General features: G+C 40.0%; 1 protein-coding gene across 2 annotated transcripts in view; it reads right to left on the bottom strand.

Moving 5' to 3' along the window:
• Window positions 1-20,448, bottom strand: part of MET (MET proto-oncogene, receptor tyrosine kinase) — a 134,644-nt gene that overhangs the window by 20,732 nt on the left and 93,464 nt on the right. For both annotated transcript variants that reach the window (XM_051847986.3, NM_001171040.1), the window contains 7 exon segments: window positions 20,107-20,206; window positions 15,919-16,137; window positions 7,778-7,924; window positions 6,051-6,207; window positions 5,719-5,859; window positions 2,575-2,805; window positions 238-318 (listed from right to left, as the gene is read on the bottom strand). In XM_051847986.3, the coding sequence (XP_051703946.3) occupies window positions 238-318; window positions 2,575-2,805; window positions 5,719-5,859; window positions 6,051-6,207; window positions 7,778-7,924; window positions 15,919-16,137; window positions 20,107-20,206 (1,076 nt within the window).

The raw sequence follows: 20,448 nt of genomic DNA, 5'->3' as shown, positions 1-20,448 counted from the left end.
TCATCCAATAACCTCATTTCTCCTACACCCTTACTTACATGGGCTCTGAAGGATAATTTCAGAGGAAATACTTCAGCAAGAGTTTAGGTCAAACAGATTTTCTGAGTTAGACCCATAATTTCAGCAGTAGCTGATTTTTTCCACATGAGAAAGTATAAATCAACATTTTACTATAAGCTGTTTATTGGTTTGCAAATCACAAATGTTTATTCCACTGCTATATAAAGTGTAACTTACTATTCAAAGATTTCACAGCACAGTGAATTTTTTTCCCATCGTTGTCCAACAAAGTCCCATGATATACACAACCAAAATGCCCTAGGTGAAGGAGGAAACGTGGTTAGTGCTATGTAACATTTAACTGTGCCAATAGTTAAGTAAATTAAGGTTTTGCACGACCTTCATCTCCTTTTCTCGCCATATAGGAACAATGCATTGTTTTTTATACTTTTGAGCAATAATACCACTCTATGTGTACATGTTTCTATTTTTTAGAAAATTCAGTTGGAAAGGCAGAGAGAGAGAGAGAGAGAGAGAGAATCTCCCCAAATGCCCACAATAGCTGGCAATAGCTGGGGCGCAGCCAGGCACTGGGGACTCAGTCTGCATCTCCCACATGGGTGGCAGAGGCCTAACTACTTGAGCATCACCCGTTGCCTCCTAGTGTGTACACTGGCAAGAAGCTGGAATTGAGAGTGAAGCTGGGACTGGAACCCAGACACTCAGATACGGGATGTGGGCATCCCAGGAGGTGTCTTAACAGCTACATCAAAAGCTCACTCTGAATTTGTGTACATATGGTAATGCAATACATTTCACTTGAAGATATAAGCAGTATGGTCATTTAATACATGGTTAAAAATTGTAGGTGATATGACTGTTAATAAAGGCTGATATAATGAGATATGAAGGCACATTGGGACCACTGAGAACAGGGGATAACATCTACCTTATAAATGAAATTTATTATTTTAAGGATTAAATTTATTTTAAAACATAGCAATAAAGTTTTACCCACAAGAAGAAATCTAGTAAAATAAGTTCCCTATATTCCAGTAAACTAAACTGAAATAAAAATGTTACCATTAGAAATAAGGTTAGTATTATAGAATAAGGATTTCCCCCATTAGTCACCGGTTAATACGTAAGCCAGGTTGGCAGAAACTGAAAGACAGTTGCCCAAATGAAGAAAATTCATTCTGACTCATTTTATGCAATTCTCTCTGGTCTTAACCACATCATTTTCTCAATGGCAACCTTTCATCTAGTGGCAATAATTTTCTCCAGACGTGCCAACCATCTGATGGTTGTGTAAGCCATTCATCAATTAATTAATCCAGCCAGCTGCGATGTCCTGAGTGCCTAGTATGTGAGTGTCAGGCATTAGGCTATCCTTTTATCCCTCAAAGATGAAGAAAATAAAACCTGGCTTTTAAGTGCTCACGTTCTACCAGACCAAGACATACAAATAGACAGTAGTTAATATTTACAGAATTGTTAATGATTGTTACTTCAAAAAAATTTGCTATTTTAGCATCCTTTCCTGATTAAAAAGAAATCTAATCTTACAAGCATAGAACAGCACATACTTAGTGAGGACATACACTAAAAGGGTGCGATTACTGGAATTTATAGTCTGCTAGGAGAACCCGAGAGGACTCTGATGGAAGCTCTGGAAGCAGGTTTGCAGCAGTGAAGCTGCTCCGAGGGAAGGAAGTGCACGCTGAGGATGAACCTCCCAACCCTGTGAGGCAGCAGGGTGTGGATGCAACCACAGCAAACCGAGAAGGCCTTGAGCCCTGCGTTCATATCAGGCAACTCACGCCATTAAGCTTCTCTCGCATCGTGCTGGAGGCCCACACAACCTCTTTCAGTTTAAGTAGAATAAAATGGATCAGAGGCCATTCAATATTAAGGGTAAAAGCTTTTTAGGAAAAAAAAAAAAGAATGGAGTTAATTTGTTGGCTTCTGATTGGCTACTTTTCCTGGTAAATACTTCCTCCAATGCTGTTTCTGCTAGCTGGTATTGCTGCTCTGGCTAGCTTACTACCAATACTCATTCCTCTTTGTACAAATAAACTGGAGTGCACTGGGAGATGATCTATGTCATTTCAGATCAGGGGAATGCTATAAATTCCCTGTCTTCTGATGCTATCCAGCAGTGTACAAAGTGCTATAAACCAGGACGTGGTAGAGTTTGTCACTGTGCTCAGGGTAAAGTCAGGAGGGAGATAGGAGTGAAAATATTTGAGCTTAAAAGAATGATTTTATAAAGGGAGTAAACAGCACCTTCCAAGAAACTCTAGTTGCCAGTAGGATAGAAAGATGAGAAAGGAATGTGATTTATTTCTAATACACTGGGGAGATTATCCAACTGCCTACAGGCACAGGGGCAAATCCCTGTGGATCTGATTTGCAGGGCTACATTTCTGCAGGACAGAAATCAAGTATGCTTGTTATCAGTGCTCTGTCAGTAGCTTTCACCATTGTCTAAGTTCCTAATCTGCAAAGGCAGAAGATAAAATGCTTACTGGAAAATCGCATTTAACAAGAAATACGAGTGGAAATACTTACCTCTTCCTATGACTTCACTGAAATGCACAATCAGGCTACTTGGCCCAATCACTACGTGCTGGACTGCTTGGACCAGCTCTGGATTTAAAGCACTGAGGTCAATGTGGACAGTATTTTGCAGTAATGGACTGGATATATCAGAGTCTCCACTAGTTAGGATGGGAGACAGGTCCGTCAGAGGATACTGCACTTGTCTGCATGATCCATTCTGAGATGAGTTAGGAAACTGGTCTGCAAGACAAAGCAGAATTACTAGAAAACATGATGAAACGTCACTTAGTTAAGACTGAGAAGTAGCAAACTCAGTAAGTCTGAATTCTACAATGAAAGAAATGGTGGCTGTATCATTGAATGAGGCTGGAGGAGCATTTACAAAGGAACTTGTTTGATAAAAGTGATAATTGGGAAAAGATACAGGCTTACATAAACATTTTATAGAGTGCTTACACTAAACGCTTTGATTCCCTCTTCATTTCCTTGTACATTTTTATCAATAGCAAAAAACCATGCTTTAAATTTATTTTTAAACAGATTGCTAGTGTATTCGTGTATTCTTAAGAACGGGATGTAGTAGGAGTAGTCAAGCAACTGGCTAGTCTCAGAAACATCCAGTTCAAATGTAAGAAAATGGAAAAAAAAAGATGAGTTTGAGAGAATGGTGTTTATTAAAGGAATTAATTCATACAGCACAAAACTACATTGATCCCTAAGGAAAATATACGCAGTAAAACATGTGATATACATGCATACACACTGAAACATATACGAATGCATAGCTGTGCGTACATATGTAGCCATACACACACAAATATATGTAATACGGCTAGAAGTATATAATGACTAAATGTGCAGGACAGAAAGCTTTTATTCATTGGTGATAAATTCTCCACTGTGTGGGGATGGCCCTGGACTTAGCATTAATGCTATTTAGGAAAGGCAGGTTAGAACTGGGTTAATATGTCATTCTAATAGCCTCACTGAGGTCACCTGGAAAAGGAATCAGTATTGCTTTTGAGCTGATCTTTCACCCAAAGCTCCCTAAGAGCCTCAGGTAAGGTTCCCTTTTACAAGAAGTTCTTCCAGCTCAGGGGTAGGAACTGTGCTGAGAGTAAACTTCTTAATGTTATACAGGACAAAGGAGCCACAAGTTGCTTTGCCCTTTCCACCGGGAACCCAAACAGCTCAAGGAGGAGGCACCGTAACTGCAGCAACTGACCAGAAGGAAGTGATGCAGGGCACAGAAATGCAACAGCACATAACTTAGGGAGAGGATTATGTGGGGGGCCCTACTGGCACCAAAATACAGTTTGTCTGCAAAGGAGTAAGAGAATCAGAACTAGAGAGAAGCTGTTGGCGGTACCTAACTATTCCTAACCCCACTGAAGCATTTATAAGACCTTTCACAGTAGACAGTTTGATTAATCACAAATGAACCTGGCTAGAGCAGTGAAATCTCAAGTCATTCCAGGAAAGTTTGGGGAGCCACCTATAGGCAGGGTAGTTACTAGTTGGAAGTAATTCAGGTGCAGCCTTAAAGGAAGGGCATAGAAATGCTGGGTGGATGAGGGAAGGAGGGAGCGCAGTTGGGTGTCTCTTCCTTTAATCCCAAGGAGCCAGGTTCTCCAAACCTTCTCCAGGATATTGGAAATGCAAATTAATCTCTCTAAACTCTGTTCATTTCCTAAACCTTTGCATCCTGGAAATCAAGGTTATAAATCCTCAGGGGTATAGGGATGGAGGGAAATCCTTGATAAAACACAAGAAAAAGTCCCTTGACATGGAATTCTACTAACCCTTTAGTTCAGTTCAAACATATGCAGAAACCAGTTTAAACCATAAGCTTCTGACTCTGGTGTAGCACCGCAAAGAATTCTAGGCCTCCTTGAAAAAGACTGTCAAGGTGTTCCCATTTGTTACAGAGAGAAAAGCTCTGCAATTGCCTCTTCATTAGATTCTGACTGTACATCAATCACCTCATTCTTCCCTCTGGATGATTCTTTTGCCTGTTTTTTCTTTCTACATCTCCAAAGAGTAGGCTCAGTGTAGACAGTGTAGAAGGAAATCCAACTCTCTTAGCAACGATGGCAGAGGTTTGGTGTGTAAGGAGTTTGAAAAAAATATTTATTTCAGATTAGAGCTATGAAATGTGAACAGAGACTAATTGGATCTAAATGTCAAACTATACAATGGGTTTGTTTCATCCATATTGCTAAGGGAATGGGTTTAAAAGACAAAAGGAGTCACATGGGCAAAGACAACATTTACAATGTGTTTGTTTACAGAAATAAAATGAACTTCAAAAAGTAAGACACAGTAAGTGTTGAAAAAGTTAAAATGTTGAGTGCCTCATCGCTCTTTCACATTTTTGGATGAGCAACTGCTAACTTTTCCAGTACTCAAAACTGCCTGTGACTCACTTTATTTGTCCAATGGTAAATATTCAACCAGGGAAATGCTTGTACTTGACTCACGTCCTGTAACTTCTAAAGATAATGGAGCTGATACAACACAGACACTTTGCTTTCACCAGGAGACTGTAAATATAACAATGTGAAAAGCTCTAGCTAACTGACATCATGGGCCTAGTATTTTGCAAAGCAGATGATGCTGACCCCTCCTTTTATAATAGAATAACTGAAGGTTTTTCTAGGACAATTCTCAAAATATATGCAAGTCTTGAAATATGGAAGGCAAAAGGCTGCATGCTAACAGATCATTGAGAATGCTTCCAAGGATTCCTAATGGGAGGTCTTAAATGTTTGGAGTCCAACAGGTAAAAAATGTAGCAGCTTTCACTCATATTTAAATAAATATAGTTGGCAACTAAACTCTTCCTGGATTGGTAAAGTGAACTTCATACTCTCTTAGCATTACACTTTGATGATAAGTTTCTTTCACTCAAATGATTTCAAAATTAACTTATTTATGGGAAGAGAGCCCAAAGACTCTAAAATGATAACACATGGGACCATTTTAAAGTAAGAGCCATGTAATTCTGTGTCAAATGAAACACTGCTTTGGCACAGGCAAACACTTCTTTTATATTTTTATAAGAGGATAAAGGCAAAACCAAAAATAAACAATATTCACAACCCACTGAGGTAGGTGTACATATATTTCTCAGAACAATAAACTGAAATATACCTTCTGGAAAAGTAGCTCTGTAGTCTACAGATTCATTTGAAACCATTTCTGTAGTTGGGCTCACACTTCGGGCACTTACAAGCCTATCCAAATGAGGAGTGTGAACTCTTGCATCATAGCGAACTAATTCACTGCCCAGATCTTAAAACAGAGAGAAAGAAAGAGCTTATTAAAGACATGGCTGTCATGGGTCCTGGTAGACTTTGATCTAATGCCCAGAACTCACGACTTTTATGAGTCTCATATAAGTCAGCATACATGAATCTATGACGACTTTAAATTGTATGATGATATTCTTCAGGTAACTTAATAACACAGTAACCAAAAAGTACCTTTAATGCGCTTTTTCTTTTTTAGCCACAGAAACAGTCCAAGTAATAATAAAAGTATTATTGATATGGAGACACCACCAACAATCAATCCCATAAAATTCTGATCTGGTTGAACTATTACTTTTCCAAGGACAGTTGAAGAAACTGCTTGCTTCCACTAAATAAAAGATAAATAAAGAGAAGTCAGAATTTAATCGTTAAAGATACAAAATATACTACCCAGGCAGAATCACAATTTCTCTGGGCTTAAAATACCACCTGATTAATACCATTCTAGAACTGGCATAATTGTTTTCAGGGTAGTAAGAGATTCCTTAATTCTGCTTCAGTATTAGATAATGAGGAGAGAAATAAAAAAGTCCGTGGCCTCAAGGAACTGACTTGTAAAAGGGGAGACAGACAATAAATGCTTATAATGCAATATGCAATTGATACCATGTAAGCATGAATAAACAGGAAGAAACAGAGACAATGGAGCATTAATTCTGTCCTGGAAGGCTAGGGTGGAGGAGAGAAGACTTCCATAAGAAGTAAATACTCATATTATTATTATGGGACAATAAAGTCTCAGGATATTTTTATTTCAATTTTGACACTGAGAAGAAATCCTGGAGGTCCTTTTTGGTTCTAACATTTTATGATTTTAAGATTGATGATCTTTCTTAAATTCCAACACTAATACCATGATTCAGTATTAGATTTTATAATTTTTTATACTTTCCTATTTCATATTTTTTTAAAAGAAGACTTCAATAATCCTTTAAATTCACTCATATTTGGATACACAAAATGTGGTAATATGCAATGGAGTATTATTTACCCATAAAAGGAACAAAGTTCTAACACAAGAAGTATGAGCCCTGAAGACAATATAACATTATGCTAAGTAAAATAGCTAGACAACAAAGGAAACTACATATGATTCCATTTACATGAAATATCTAGAAAAGACAAGTTCACAGAGACTGAAAATAGAACAGAGTTGATCAGAATCTGGGGTCAGAGAGGGAATGTGAGCTAACTTCTTAATGGTTACTGAGCTTCTATTCAGGGTAAACAGAAAATTTTTGAATTGGGCAGTGGTGATGGTTACAAAATATTGTTAATGCAATTAATGCCACTTCCTCAAATACATTTAAAAATTCCATCCTATGCTACACACTTTCACTGTGACTTAAGGAAATTAATCATTTAATATATCAAAAGCCATTCAACTGTACACTTAAATTGGGTAACTTGTATAGCATGTGAGCTATATCACAATTTATTTTTAAATGAATGAAGAAAACAACTCTCATTCTAGGTTATCTGATTTACCTGTTTACATGAAAGAAGTTATTGTGAAACAGTTTCCTCCTTACTTTACTCTGTCCAGTGCATATATATCTTTGGCTAATGGGCTTCTATGCATTTGGGATCACTGTAGTGGGCAGGGGCTCACAGGCTCCAGTTCCTGGTGTGGTGAGAGGTGAGGGGAGACGTATTCCCTTCTGAGAATTTCTGGCAAACTTTGGCAAGAGTGTGGCAGGATGGAAAGCAGTGTGGGTAGGAAGGACCTTTGAGACCCTCCCAAACTTAGGGAAGGAAAAAAAATCCCACTATTTCTAAAATAACATCTAGGACTTGAGGCTGAGTTGATGAGCTTTAATGATTTATTTTAAGCCTACGAGTGACATAATTACACTGGCATCTTTATTTACATCATGAGAGGAATGTAGGAATCCCACCTCTATATTTAGTTCACTGTTCAATTTCAGCAGGTCATTGGGGACCGTGCATAAGACGGCTTCAGAATCTGAGTGTATGTTCTCACAGCTCTTATTTCCAACTTTCAACACTTCACCTTTAACTGCTTCAGGGTCAATATCATTTCCCTGGAAGGAAGAAAAAAAAAAGAGGTTGTTAACACTTCACAGTTTTGCAGGAATTCTAACAATTATGAAAGAATATAAATATACTGCATAAAACGCAGTGATTTTATGATGCTCATTCCCTGGGACTGGAATGATGGAAGTGCCTGCTTTAGGGCGCTAATTAGTCTGGAATTACACAGTCTATACCTTTTCCATCAAGTTAGATTTTAGAGAAAAGGAAAGAGACTCTTATCTTCTAAATTCTTACCACTGACAACATCTTACCCATGATCACCTTATTAATGTCTTCAGTAGGTATCAATGTTTGGCAAAAAGCAAGCAATTTAGAGATAGAGTTGTTGCTCTGCCTAATTTGCTGTGACTCTCAACTCTGGCTTGGATGTTGCAGTCACATTGAGAGCTCTACAAAATCTGGATGCCTGGGTCCCATCTCCAGAGAGCTGATGTAACTGGTTTATGTAAGCATATCCCCTCCTCCACCTTTTTTTTTTGACAGGCAGAGTGGACAGTGAGAGAGAGAGAGACAGAGAGAAAGGTCTTCCTTTGCCGTTGGTTCACCCCCCAATGGCCACTGCGGCCGGCGCACTGCAGCCAGTGCACCGCGCTGATCCGAAGCCAGGAGCTAGGTGCTTCTCCTGGTCTCCCATGTGGGTGCAGGGCCCAAGGACTGGGGCCATCCTCCACTGCACTCCCAGGCCACAGCAGAGAGCTGGACAGGAAGAGGGGCAACCGGGACAGAATCTGGCGCCCCGACAAGGACTAGAACCCAGTGTGCCGGCGCCTTAGGTGGAGGATTAGCCTATTGAGCCGTGGCGCCGGCTGCATATCCCTTTTCTGTTTTGAGTTATGCAGTTTCTTTTTATCATTCAATCCATAAATGAATTGTTTTTAAAAAATATTAAAAAAAATTTATTTTGAAAGGTAGAGAGGAAGAAGGGAAGAGGAGAGAGGGAGAGGGAGAGGAAGAGGGGGAGAGGGAGAGAGAGAGAGAGAGAGGGAGGGAGAGAGCGAGTGAGCGAGCTTCTGTCCATTGGTTCACTCCCCAGCTGTCCACAACAGCCAGGCCTGGATCAGGCTGAAGCCAGGAGCCTGAAACTCCATCTAGGTCTCTCTTGTAGGTGACAGGGACCCCAATACTTGAGCTATCACTGCTACCATCCAGGGTGAGTATTAGCAGAAAGTCAGAATCTGCAGCAGAGCTGTGCCTCAAACCCAGGTACTCTGATGTAGGATGTGAGTATCCTAATTGACATCTTAACCATAAACTCACATGCTTTCCCCTTAAAGGCATTCTTTATGATGCTATATGACCTTCATTACGATTTGAGAACACAATTTCACTATTTTGAATAATTACACAGCTATAATTTTTTTTGAGGACTTAAAATATTACTCAATTTGATAGACTTAGTTAATGGGAGTTACTATTATACATTTCTAAAACATCAACATTTTGTTAAAGAAGCCAGTGATTAGCCTTGGGAAAAAAGTGCAAACATGGATTTTTTATATCAAGAATAATTTCTTATATCAAGACTTGATGAGAATAAAGATTTATTAAACAAGCCATTACTTTGAGGAGACATATATCAAAACCTATTATTATTTTTCTTACAAATAAAAAGCAGTTGCAACATTCCTTTGACAGCATACACTGTTTCCACATACAGCCTCTTGGATGATCTCACTCAACAAACTGACAGGTCAGATCTCATTCTAGGGAAAGAAGCTGCAAGAGGATACGTCTTTATAACATGAAGCTGGGGTTCAAGAAAACATGTAAATAGGCACACCCTGTCCCTATGCCATTTTTTTTTAAATGGATTAACTTTATTTATTTATTTTAAAGATTTTATTTATGTCAAAGACAGAGTTACAGAGAGAGGTAGAGATGGAGAGAGGTCTTCCATCTGCTGGCCCACTCCCCAGATGGCTGCAACGGCCAGAGCTGCGCCGATCCGAAGCCAGGAGCCAGGAGCTTCTTCAGGGTCACCCACGTGGGTGCAGGGGCCCAAGGACCTTGGCCATCTTCTACTGCTATCCCAGGCCATAACAGACAGCTGGATCAGAAGAGGAGCAGCCGGGACTAGAACCAGCACCCATATGGGATGCCGGCGCTTTAGGCCAGGGCTTTAAACCACTGCACCACAGTGCTGCCCCCCCCCCCCCCCCATGCCATTTCTAGGAGTGGATGCACAGTCCATCGACCCAGGTCAGCCTCACAGGGCGATTCCACAGAGAAGCCCATAAATCTTGCAGGTCACTCCGGGAATTCAAATGACAACTTGTTGGTTAGGTCTGAGGAGGTGAAGGCCCTCACTCACATCCTGGAGGGAATTTAGAGACCTACAAAGCAAAGAGTTTAAAGAGCTGGAGGGCCTGATTTATGAGTGGGGCTAATGTGTCTTGCTTGCTTAGATAATAACTAAGATTGGGGGAAGGGATGAATACCCTGCATTTAAATTTCCAATGTTCATTCTTTCAGGCTCAGGGTCTCCCTGATGGTGCAACAGGGCTTCTCTAAGACAAAAACTGGTCACGCAGCCCAGCGACTAGATCCCTTTGCACAGCCACCTACCAAGGAACGTATGAGAAACAATGACTTCTATAGGAAGTTACTGTCAGCTTTCTACATGCAGTAATTTAAAATTATTTATTTGAAAGTGAAGGACTATAGGGGGGAGAAAAGGGAGAAGAGAGTGAGAGGGGGAAAGGGAGAGAGAGAAGGAGGGAGGGGGAGGAAGGGAGTAAGGAAGGAAGGGAGGAAGGGAGGAAGGGAGGAAGGGAGAGAGGGAGAGAGGGGGAGAGAGAGGGAGAGGGAGGGGGGGGAAGGAGGGAAAGAGAGAGAGAGAGGGAGACAGACAGACTCCCATCTATCTGCTGGTTTACTCCTCAAATGCTTGCAACAGCATTAGCTAGGAGATCTGAACTCCATCCCTGTCTCCCATATGCATGGCAGGAACCCAAATATTTGAGCCATGACCGGCTGCATATTCCCAGGGAGCACATTAGCAGGATCAGAGCCACCATTCAAAATCAAGTACTTCCACAAGGGAGGCAGGCATCCCACGTGGTCTTGTTAGGTTAAACCTCCACCCCCATGCAGTCATTTTAAAAGCCTAAAATCTACGATATCACAAAAGTGACACTGGCAGTCTACTTTTATATGATAGAGGAGCCCATAAGAAAAAATAATGGAATATAGGTTAATTTTTTCCTTTCAAGAATAAACATAGCTTTATTGAGCTATGAAAAAAATGCCTGTTTAAAACTTCCATTATTTAAATAGAAAAACATACTTGTAAAATCAGCTGAGTTTGTTCTCATTAAAGTGGTTTTATATATGTGTGTGTGTATTTTTTTTTTTAAAGCAACTGAAGAAAGAGCTTTCTTCTTCACACATTCTACACACATTCTACAGTGTAGCTGCAATGATCTCATTTTACCCTGGGAAGACCCTCGCCTTCCAAGGCAGGCATTTATTGCTATTACATGTGAGGAGGTAAGGCTTGGGAACAGACTAGTTCATGAAGCCAATCACACTGCATTTGGAACAAAACCTGCCTACTGCACACTGCGTGTTGTAGTCACTGAGAATGTAAAGATAAATAAGCATTTCTTCCTCTCACTGTTAGGCTAAAGAGGGTACACTTCTAAAATGAAAACTACTGCCAAGGAGTCAATCAGGATGTACCTTGACCCTCTCTCCAATCTGGGCCAGCAGTGACATGTTTCTAGCCAAGATAGCCAGGATTCAGGCCTGCGGACTCATGTCAGAGGGATCCAGAACACAGCAGACAGGGAGAGAAAATGGGTAGGCTTTGACACATAGCATGTCACACAGGGAGTCCTGCAGGTTTTCATACACCCAGGTGGCCACAAGGTGTGCCTAGGGCAGTCAGTGTGGTGCACGCTGGTAGCAGCACCCAGCTAGGCAACAGTTCAAAGTGCAGGGAGGATGACAGCAGATAGTCCATGAGTTGGTGGTGGTGATGCAAGGCGAGAAGGACACCACACTGAGGGGTATGAGGCCCTCTATTGGAGACCAGTCTGAAGATCCTTCACCACCAGCTTCACAACTGAGTTCCACAGGCTGTGAATGGGCATTTTGGGAAAAAGGCCCCTGGTTATTGGAGCAAAGCTGGGTAAACCCAAACCAAGCTGTTTCTTCATTGGCTGCTTGGGGGACTTTAGTATTTACTTGGGGAGCTGTACTGTTTGGTGGCATGAAACCATGGGTGCTGTCCATGTGCCTGGGATTATATATTTGCTTTCCTAGAATGTCTCCTAATTTGTGCAGCACAGGGAATACTAGTTTGAAAGTGAGCTAAGTGCACTGTCAAGTAGAAAACTTGTCTTGATGCTGGCCACGGTTGTCCTCTGAGAAAAGCACCCTTCACTTCCATCCTGGCTGAGGTGAGAATTGTCCTCAGGGTAACTGTGACTGTGACTGGGCTGATAGTCACAGGTGAATTAGCCAGAGGGATAGGAAGACAACCGCTGGCTGCCTCTGAGCTGCAGGTGGATGTGTCTGATTCGATGATGCTATCGTCCAGACCTTTCTGTTCCCAGACACTGATGCCTGGCCTCTATCTGAGCTCTCAACATTTGTTCTTGTGTTCATGGTGTCACATCCTGAGTCCCTGCTCCCTGCTTTAGTGTAACTTCTTGCCTCAGCTTCCTGTTTCAGCTGGTTCTACCGACTAGAATTAGGAAGTATCTCTATTCCCATATATTTCTATATCCTTTATAATAAGCAAATCCTCCAAGGTAGTATCAGGCTGTTGTAGGCATGCATACAGGATAAAATTGATCAGGTTTGTGAGATGGAAGACCACACCTGCACCACACCCCTGTGTGAACTCATGCCCCTACCTGACCACACCTGTGTGGTCACCTGCCAATCAGGCTAATTAACCACCCCCCTTTGGAAGTGGATTAAAGGCCTGGGACATGGTTCAGCCCTTTTTTGTCCTTTTGCTTTTGCCCTTCTTCTTCCTTGCTGTCCTGCGCCTCCGGGGCATGTAGCCTTCAGGCCACACGCTCCATGCCCTCCAGCATGCATGCTCCTCCAGGTGGCTGGGCTGCTGGGTATGAATCCAGTTTTCCCTTTCTTAGGGCCCTCACTCCCCTATGCATTTCTCTCACTGAATAAAAAGCTTAAAACTTATCATGCTGCCTCATTCATTTATGCCAGTGTTCAGAATTCTTTTCTGAATTCATGACAAGAACCCATAGGCTTATTAATATTGCAATTTATTAATAAGCACTCGGTAACAAGGCCATCCTCACTGCAGCATTAAATACTGTACATCTCTACCATCTATAAAATGTGCTCGCAAACAATAACTCACATAATGTGATAGTTAGGGAGAAAATAGCATGCGTGTTTCTTGCAGTAGAATACACTTTTAGAAGTTTGTAAAACATTTAGAGCTATTTCATAAAACGGATGTTACATAAATCATGGTACCATGTGATTTATGAAAGATGTTTTGGTATACATCAAAGGAATATTGATATAAGAAACATCACAGTTCAGTGAAGTTTGTGGAATCTGAAATCAAGAAGCTTACATGAGCCCAACTTCTGCTGATGGCTCACTGGGTGATCCAAGACAAAACAGCGAATCTTTATAAATCTCTTTACTTACCTATAAATGGGGATAATTATCACAGGCCTCACAACCTCATAGGTCCACACAGAGCTCGGAAGGAAGAATGTATGTCAAAGTATTGTGTTAACTGTGAAGTTCCCTACAAATGTGGGTTGTTGTTGTCAGGAGCACAAGGACACCCACTGCTGCTGACCATTGTCCGCAACTGGTCCTGGTGGACTTGAAGCCTAGACTATAAACTACTTCCTCCAATCACGGGATTTCTGATTCATTTTGAGAAGTGACTGATCCTTGGCCCCTATTGTGTTTTCTTGACCCAAACTTGGCTGGTTCTTTTGCCCATAGAGTCGTCACTGGGTTAACTGCTAACTGAGGTAGCAACTCCCACAGTTGACTGGACGGTATCACAATTTCTTTTTCAGCCAAGGAATATTCGCATGCATGGCTGGTTGAGGATCATGACCTCTTCTTGGCAAAAGGAGTTAAGTCTCCCTGTAAACACATGATCCTTCCACAGCACTTTCACTGACAAAATACACACTCTATCCTCAGTTTCTGAATGGTCATTGAACAAGCACAACATGAAACAGAATGATCTTCCTTTGATAAAAGCATTCCACCATTTGTCTAGAGGTGGACTTCTATAATTTATCCCATGCTTCATTTTTCTTTATTTTTACCCTAAGATGGGCAGAGGTTTTATTATGCTCAACTTTAGAAACTGATAAAATGTTAAATTACTGTCACCCATAAAAATACTCTTATATTTCAGATGTCTTCTTATACATAAGAGAAATGGAGTATGGGAAAAGATGGACTCATGAGACCAAAAATAATCCCTTAAACTGCCTCTGTCCCTACCAGATTACTGCCTGTGAAATGGTAGGTGCTACATCCTTGTTGGAGAAAAAGAGTCTTTTATCATCCAGAAAAGGAGGTATTTTGTGCCTGTTTCTGGAGACTCCATGGGTCAAGTTGGGAATACCATTAGCAGGCTGAGGATGATGTCAGATCAGGTTTTCCTTGGTCCAACAGTTTTGTAGGACATTGAATAATAGGTATTTAATTTACAGAAAAAGAGGTATTCTCTTCTATGTAAAACTGTGCTTGGAAGGGCAGATAAGGAACCATTTATCTCTAATCCTCCCTATCACAGATATGGGAACAGAAAGAGGGTTTCCTTGGGCGTAAAACTATTTGCACATAAACCTTTGTTTTCATCAAGAGAAACCAAATGGAATCTTTCAAACGGCAAACAGTAATTCTTGAATGTAAAAGGTCACACTAGATTAGTTTTATTGAAAAAAAAAAAAGAAGTGATAAAAGCTCTTTCTCCCTTTCTAAAACTAATTAAAGAAGCAGATGAAAGAACTTTGCTGTGGTAAACATGCTGTTCATTGAAGCAAGCTTCCATTTAATTTCATGCTGGGCTTGCTTAATTATTGTACAAAACACAATCACATAGTTGGTAAACTTGTAGGAGTGTGAACGTGCACATAGGTTGGTTTGCAGATAAAAATCTTGTTGAAACAGCAGAATACTTCATTGTCAACCTAATGCTTACAGGGAGTAAACGTATGAGAACTCAGATTACTGCTAAACAAGGACTGCTCTCTTGTTTGTGTTTGGGCACGTCTGCATTCAGATGATCTTTCAGGAAAAAATTCTGCATGTTTAATACAACATGTTGAAGGATAAATAGTTTGCTCTTTTGAGTGGCCGGGGGAATGGATAATTAGTCTTGATCAATTTGCCTGTTTTATTGTTATTTGAAGTAAACATGACTGATGCATGACAGGAGAGCCATATTCCAGTCTCTGTTCTGTTACTATTTCTGTGCTTCTCACACCAGTTAACCTCTCTGGGTTTTAGTGCTCTTCATTTGCAACAGGCTGGCTTAGAAAAGATGATCTATTATTCTCTATTAAACGTGGTGGGAACTCAGTTCCATTTGTAAATCAGCTTAGAGATGACCATATGCAGATATGAAATTCCAACTATTACAAGGAGGCACATAATTACAATCGATGCATTTACTTTCATGGTTCTTCCTTTTATCTTAGAACATGCACATTTAGGTAAAATGTCCAGGGGAATGTATTACACCGGCAAGATAATCCAATACAGGTAGCCTATTTAATAATTTGTTTCCTGCATTTGCTACTTTTAAAATATATAGACGAGGGTTTTTAAACACTTCATTAAAATGCAGTCCATGTTATATTTATCTTTTAGTCTTTATGCCAAAAAGATTTCTTTTTCAGAGTTTACTGCTGATATAGTATAAGATATGACAAAGTACAATTGTATTCATAAAGCTATGAAGTTAATAAAGTTTGAGTTGATGATTTAAGAGAATGTTTTAAACATTTCTTACCTTAATTTCCAGTACATTTTCATTGCCCATTGAGATCATCACTGGCTTTTCAAAAGGCTTAAACACAGGATTATGTACATAAGTGAGATCAAAGTGTTTGGAAAGGATCCCATCCAACATGAAAAAGGCTTTGGTTTTCAGGGGGAGGTGCAGATTCAGCTGTTGCAGTGAAGGAGTGGTGCAGCAGATGATCTCTGAGTTGGACCGATGCTGACATGCCTGTGGGGAGACACAATTATCTACCGTTGACAGATGATAGCTTGACAACACTCATAGTGACTTTCCCATTCCACTGCTTCAATCAACTGGACGTACCCAATTTCTGACAAAAATATTCATTTACTTCCCAATGTTGAAGAACACGGTAGATGCAAAATTACCAAACAATGCAGTCTTCAAAGGAACATGCAACGTCACTGGCCTGGAATAGATGATGCCAAGGTATCTGAGGCTGGCCCTCACTCCATCATTTTGTCTTCCTTAAGAATACAGGATAGATCTCTACGGGGACTGCCTTCTCATGTCCGGCAGCAGCTATGGCAGAGTAGGGGCTGGACTTGATGGGGTTAGAAGTCCTTGGTTCATAACTTAGCTTTAACACAAGTTGCAAGAACTGACACACTGTTCTTACTTAGAAACTCAGTTTCCTCGTTTAATAATTAAGATTAAAGGGTTCTTCCCAATGTTGGTAATACATGGGAAAGTGCTTTATATACTGTCAAACACTGCACGGTTAACATTATAGTTAGTTAAGTAGGTAGGTAATCTTATTAGTGTGTTTTAAGCTTTTAATGATTCATTACCATGTTCTATGCAGAATACTTCACTAGGTTGGTTTTACTTAATTCATGATCATCCTAAGGGTAGGTGCTCTGATCATCCAGTTTACAGATGAAGAAACTGACCTTTGTGAGCACATTACGTTCACCCAGATCACATAACTCTAAGTGGCAAAGGAGGGTACATACACCAAAGGACATTATTTACAAAAGTCACTGCTTTAACTCCCATGCTATACTTCTTGATCACTGCACATTTTATATTGGTAAATCCTTTGCCATGTTTCTAGTCTATAGAAACTGTTCTATTATTATTTTATGCCCTTTCATCTGTGATTTCAAATCTTCCCCATTGGAATTCTAATTTATGGAATTTTGGAAAATGTAGTTTCCTCTTGATTGTACTTAGACTAAAACCAGCAACACAAAGTGGTACACTTAATGTTAAATGGTTGTGTTTTTCTCCCCAAGGAAAAGACAAACAAGCAATAACATCCCTTAGATTTCCTTTTCTTTGACAAGTATAGTTAGAGATAAAACAATTACTTACACTCACAATAGAAAAAGAACTCAGGATATACATAAAAAGCACAATCAGAATTTAGTATCTGATATATTTTATCTTTAAAAATAATTTTTAAAAATATTCTACATTTAAAAATCTATGTATTGCGCAGATAAAACTAAAATATGGTATATATAAAATATTATTTGGTTTTATGTCAAATTAATGTGTTAACACTAAAAGCCATTTATTCCTGTCATCTTGAAAGATGGAAGTGAGAAATTTTATTGCCATCACATTAATTCTCTACATAGCAAGAAGAAATCTGAAAATTACACAACACACTGAAGGCTTCTGGGAATAATTTAAGTTAACAAATGAACATACATTTTGTTAAGAATGTGATTATTTTTATTTCAAAAGATCTGAATTTATTGGGCTTAAATTTATTGTTGGATTTATATCTAAATCAGGCCTGGCTAAGAGTTTTTTTTATTTGTTAAATAATAAATGAGCTCAATTCATCATAGTCAGCTTCAAATTAAGTGGCACCGACCATGAAAGGAACATATATCTCTTTACAAGGTACTTTGCACAACCAATGGTAAAACAGTAAATAATGAAATAGTAAGTGGTAAAATAAATGCATTACATTTTCATTCTTGCCCACTTCTAAAGCATAGTTCTATTGTACTGACATGGTTGTAGCTAAATGAAAGAGGGTCATACTTCTACATATGTAAGCAGGTGAGGTTTTATCCTCCACTATTGTCAGAGTCTTCCTTAGGATATACACCTTTATGTCTAATACCCAGCAGGTTTTCTGTAAGCATCTAATTAGAAGTGAATGAATAAAGCTAAGAGGCCTCCTCTTGATACTGATGAGGGAGAAAAAAAAAGAAACTTAGTCATTATTTTTATCATAGAAGCTCAGTGTTATCAGATAAAGTAACAATTTCTCAGATTTCTACTTAAAAAAAATCACATGCCAACATCAAGCAGCTATTCTTACTATCAAAAAAGTTATTTGGTTAATGAAAAATTGCTATGTTTAGTTGTAGAGAACTGAGATCCTTTAAATTAATAGTGGTGGTATTCTAACTTTGTTTGTGGCCATGTGTGGGGATTGATTTCAAAGCCCTTTACTTCATATGGTGATTCCCTGGAGTACAGTCTCTCAGGAATATGATAAAAATCCAATAATACCCTTTAGAGGTGATGCAATGTGGCTGATTGAGAAGGTCAAGAAAAATCTCATTTGCAATGACCTTACTGTTTGGGGACTTGGCTTGACATTTTTAGCCCCAAATTGGTTTTTGTAATTAAAGAACACTGTGGCTTTGGTTTTCAAGACACATTGGATGGGGAATCCAAAAGAAAATGCGTAATTCAATCTGTCAGCTGCCCAATCAAGACCTTGCTTGAATGAGAGTAGTTACAACTTTCACGCTAGGCTGACGGCACAAGTCCAACTAGATCATGGTGTTTTATAGTGGAGAAAAACATCAGCAAACGTATGGAATCTTTGGAAATAACTCCAACCTCCCAAAGTTCTTAACTAAAATGACCATTTTAATGTGACCTATGTAATTTCGTAGAGCACAAAAATGGCTCCATCACTTTTAAGGAGGCATTCAATTACATTTTTTTTTATTTGACAGGTAGAGTTATAGACAGTGAGAGAGAGAGAGAAAAAAAGAGAAAGAGAGAGAGAGAGAGAGAGAGAGAGAAAGGTCTTCCTTCCGTTGGTTCACTCCCCAAATGGCTGCTATGGCCGGCGCTGCGCCGATCCGAAGCCAGGAGCCAGGTGCTTCTTCCTGGTCTCCCATGTGGGTGCAGGGGCCCAAAGACTTAGGCCATCCTCTCTTGCCCTCCTGGGCCACAGCAGAGAACTGGACTGAACAGGAGCAACAGGGACTAGAACCCAGTGCCCATATGGGATGCCGGCGCCACAGGTGGAGGATTAACCAAGTGAGCCATGGTGCCAGCCCCTCAATTACATTTTGATGGAGCTTGCAAATAAAATAAGAAAAAGTGGAAAAACATCAAACTCTAGGACTTAACAAAAAATATTCTAGGGCTTTTTCTTGTTACTTGATAATGTGCTAACAAAGGGATAAGAAGAATGGTAAGAAGAGCAGGAAGGTTTAAGAACACTTTGTGTGTCTATAGCTTAGAAAGAAGAATGTTGCAGTAGGATGAGAGGCTTTTTTTTTATTTTTTATTTTTTTTTTAATTTTTGACAGGCAGAGTGGACAGTGAGAGAGAGAGAGAGAGAGAGAGAGAGAGAGAGAAAGGTCTTCCTTTTGCCGTTGGTTCACTCTCCAATGGCCACCGCGGCCGGCACTCTGAGGCCGTCGCATAGCACTGATCCAAAGCCAGGAACCATTGCTTCTCCTGGTCTCCCATGCGGGTGCAGGGCCCAAGCACTTGGGCCATTCTCCACTGCACTCCTGGGCCATAGCAGAGAGCTGGCCTGGAAGAGGGGCAACCGGGACTAGAACCCAGTGTGCCGGCGCCTTAGGCGGAGGATTAGCCTATTGAGCCACGGTGCCGGCCAGGATCAGAGGCTTTAACCAAGCATTTTCTTATAGCTGAAGGCATTGTGTTCTATCATGTATTCAAAAGAGGCAGAGGAGAATGCTGTGGTTTTCATTTAGGGTATCTTTAAAGATATTGCATCAAGTTGGTACTCTTCATTTGTGCCTAAATACTCTGTGTGTGTGTTTTACAATGTCAGCCTAAGACTGTAGATAATTTTAGTTGTTGAATAAAATGACTGTTGATCTGTGTTGCAAGGAAGGTAATCAGCCCCAAACTCAAAACTCAAATGTCCTATCTGCCTTGGAAGCCAAGTGGTAGTGGTAGAAAGGCAGAGCCTAGCCCCATCACCCCAGGACTTACCACTGTGAAGTTACTTCCCGCTTCGTGCACACTTATTACCATCTTTGGGACACTAACTGAATCCAGGTTTTTTCCAACACCTGTTATGGTGCTTCCACCGCTGGCAAAAAAAATAGAAAAACAGCAGCATTTACAAGTTCTTTCCCCCAAGTATTTTAAGAGAGGGTCAGTTTGATCACATGCAGGGATTTCTAGAGGCACAGCCAAAGTCAATGGAAGCTCTGGGGTAATTCTTTGGAAACAACTTATTTAACTTGAAAATATTCTTAAAAATGCATATTTCATAAACTGAAGACATGTGTTTATATTTTTATTCATCAAATAAACAAAAGAAATATTTTT

This window comes from Oryctolagus cuniculus, chromosome 3 (assembly GCF_051225735.1).
Source record: "Oryctolagus cuniculus isolate XC-2025 breed Fujian yellow rabbit chromosome 3, ASM5122573v1, whole genome shotgun sequence".
Lineage (NCBI taxonomy): Eukaryota > Metazoa > Chordata > Mammalia > Lagomorpha > Leporidae > Oryctolagus > Oryctolagus cuniculus.
The sequence above is the reverse complement of the archived record's forward strand: the minus strand, read 5'-3'. Positions and strand labels throughout refer to the sequence as shown.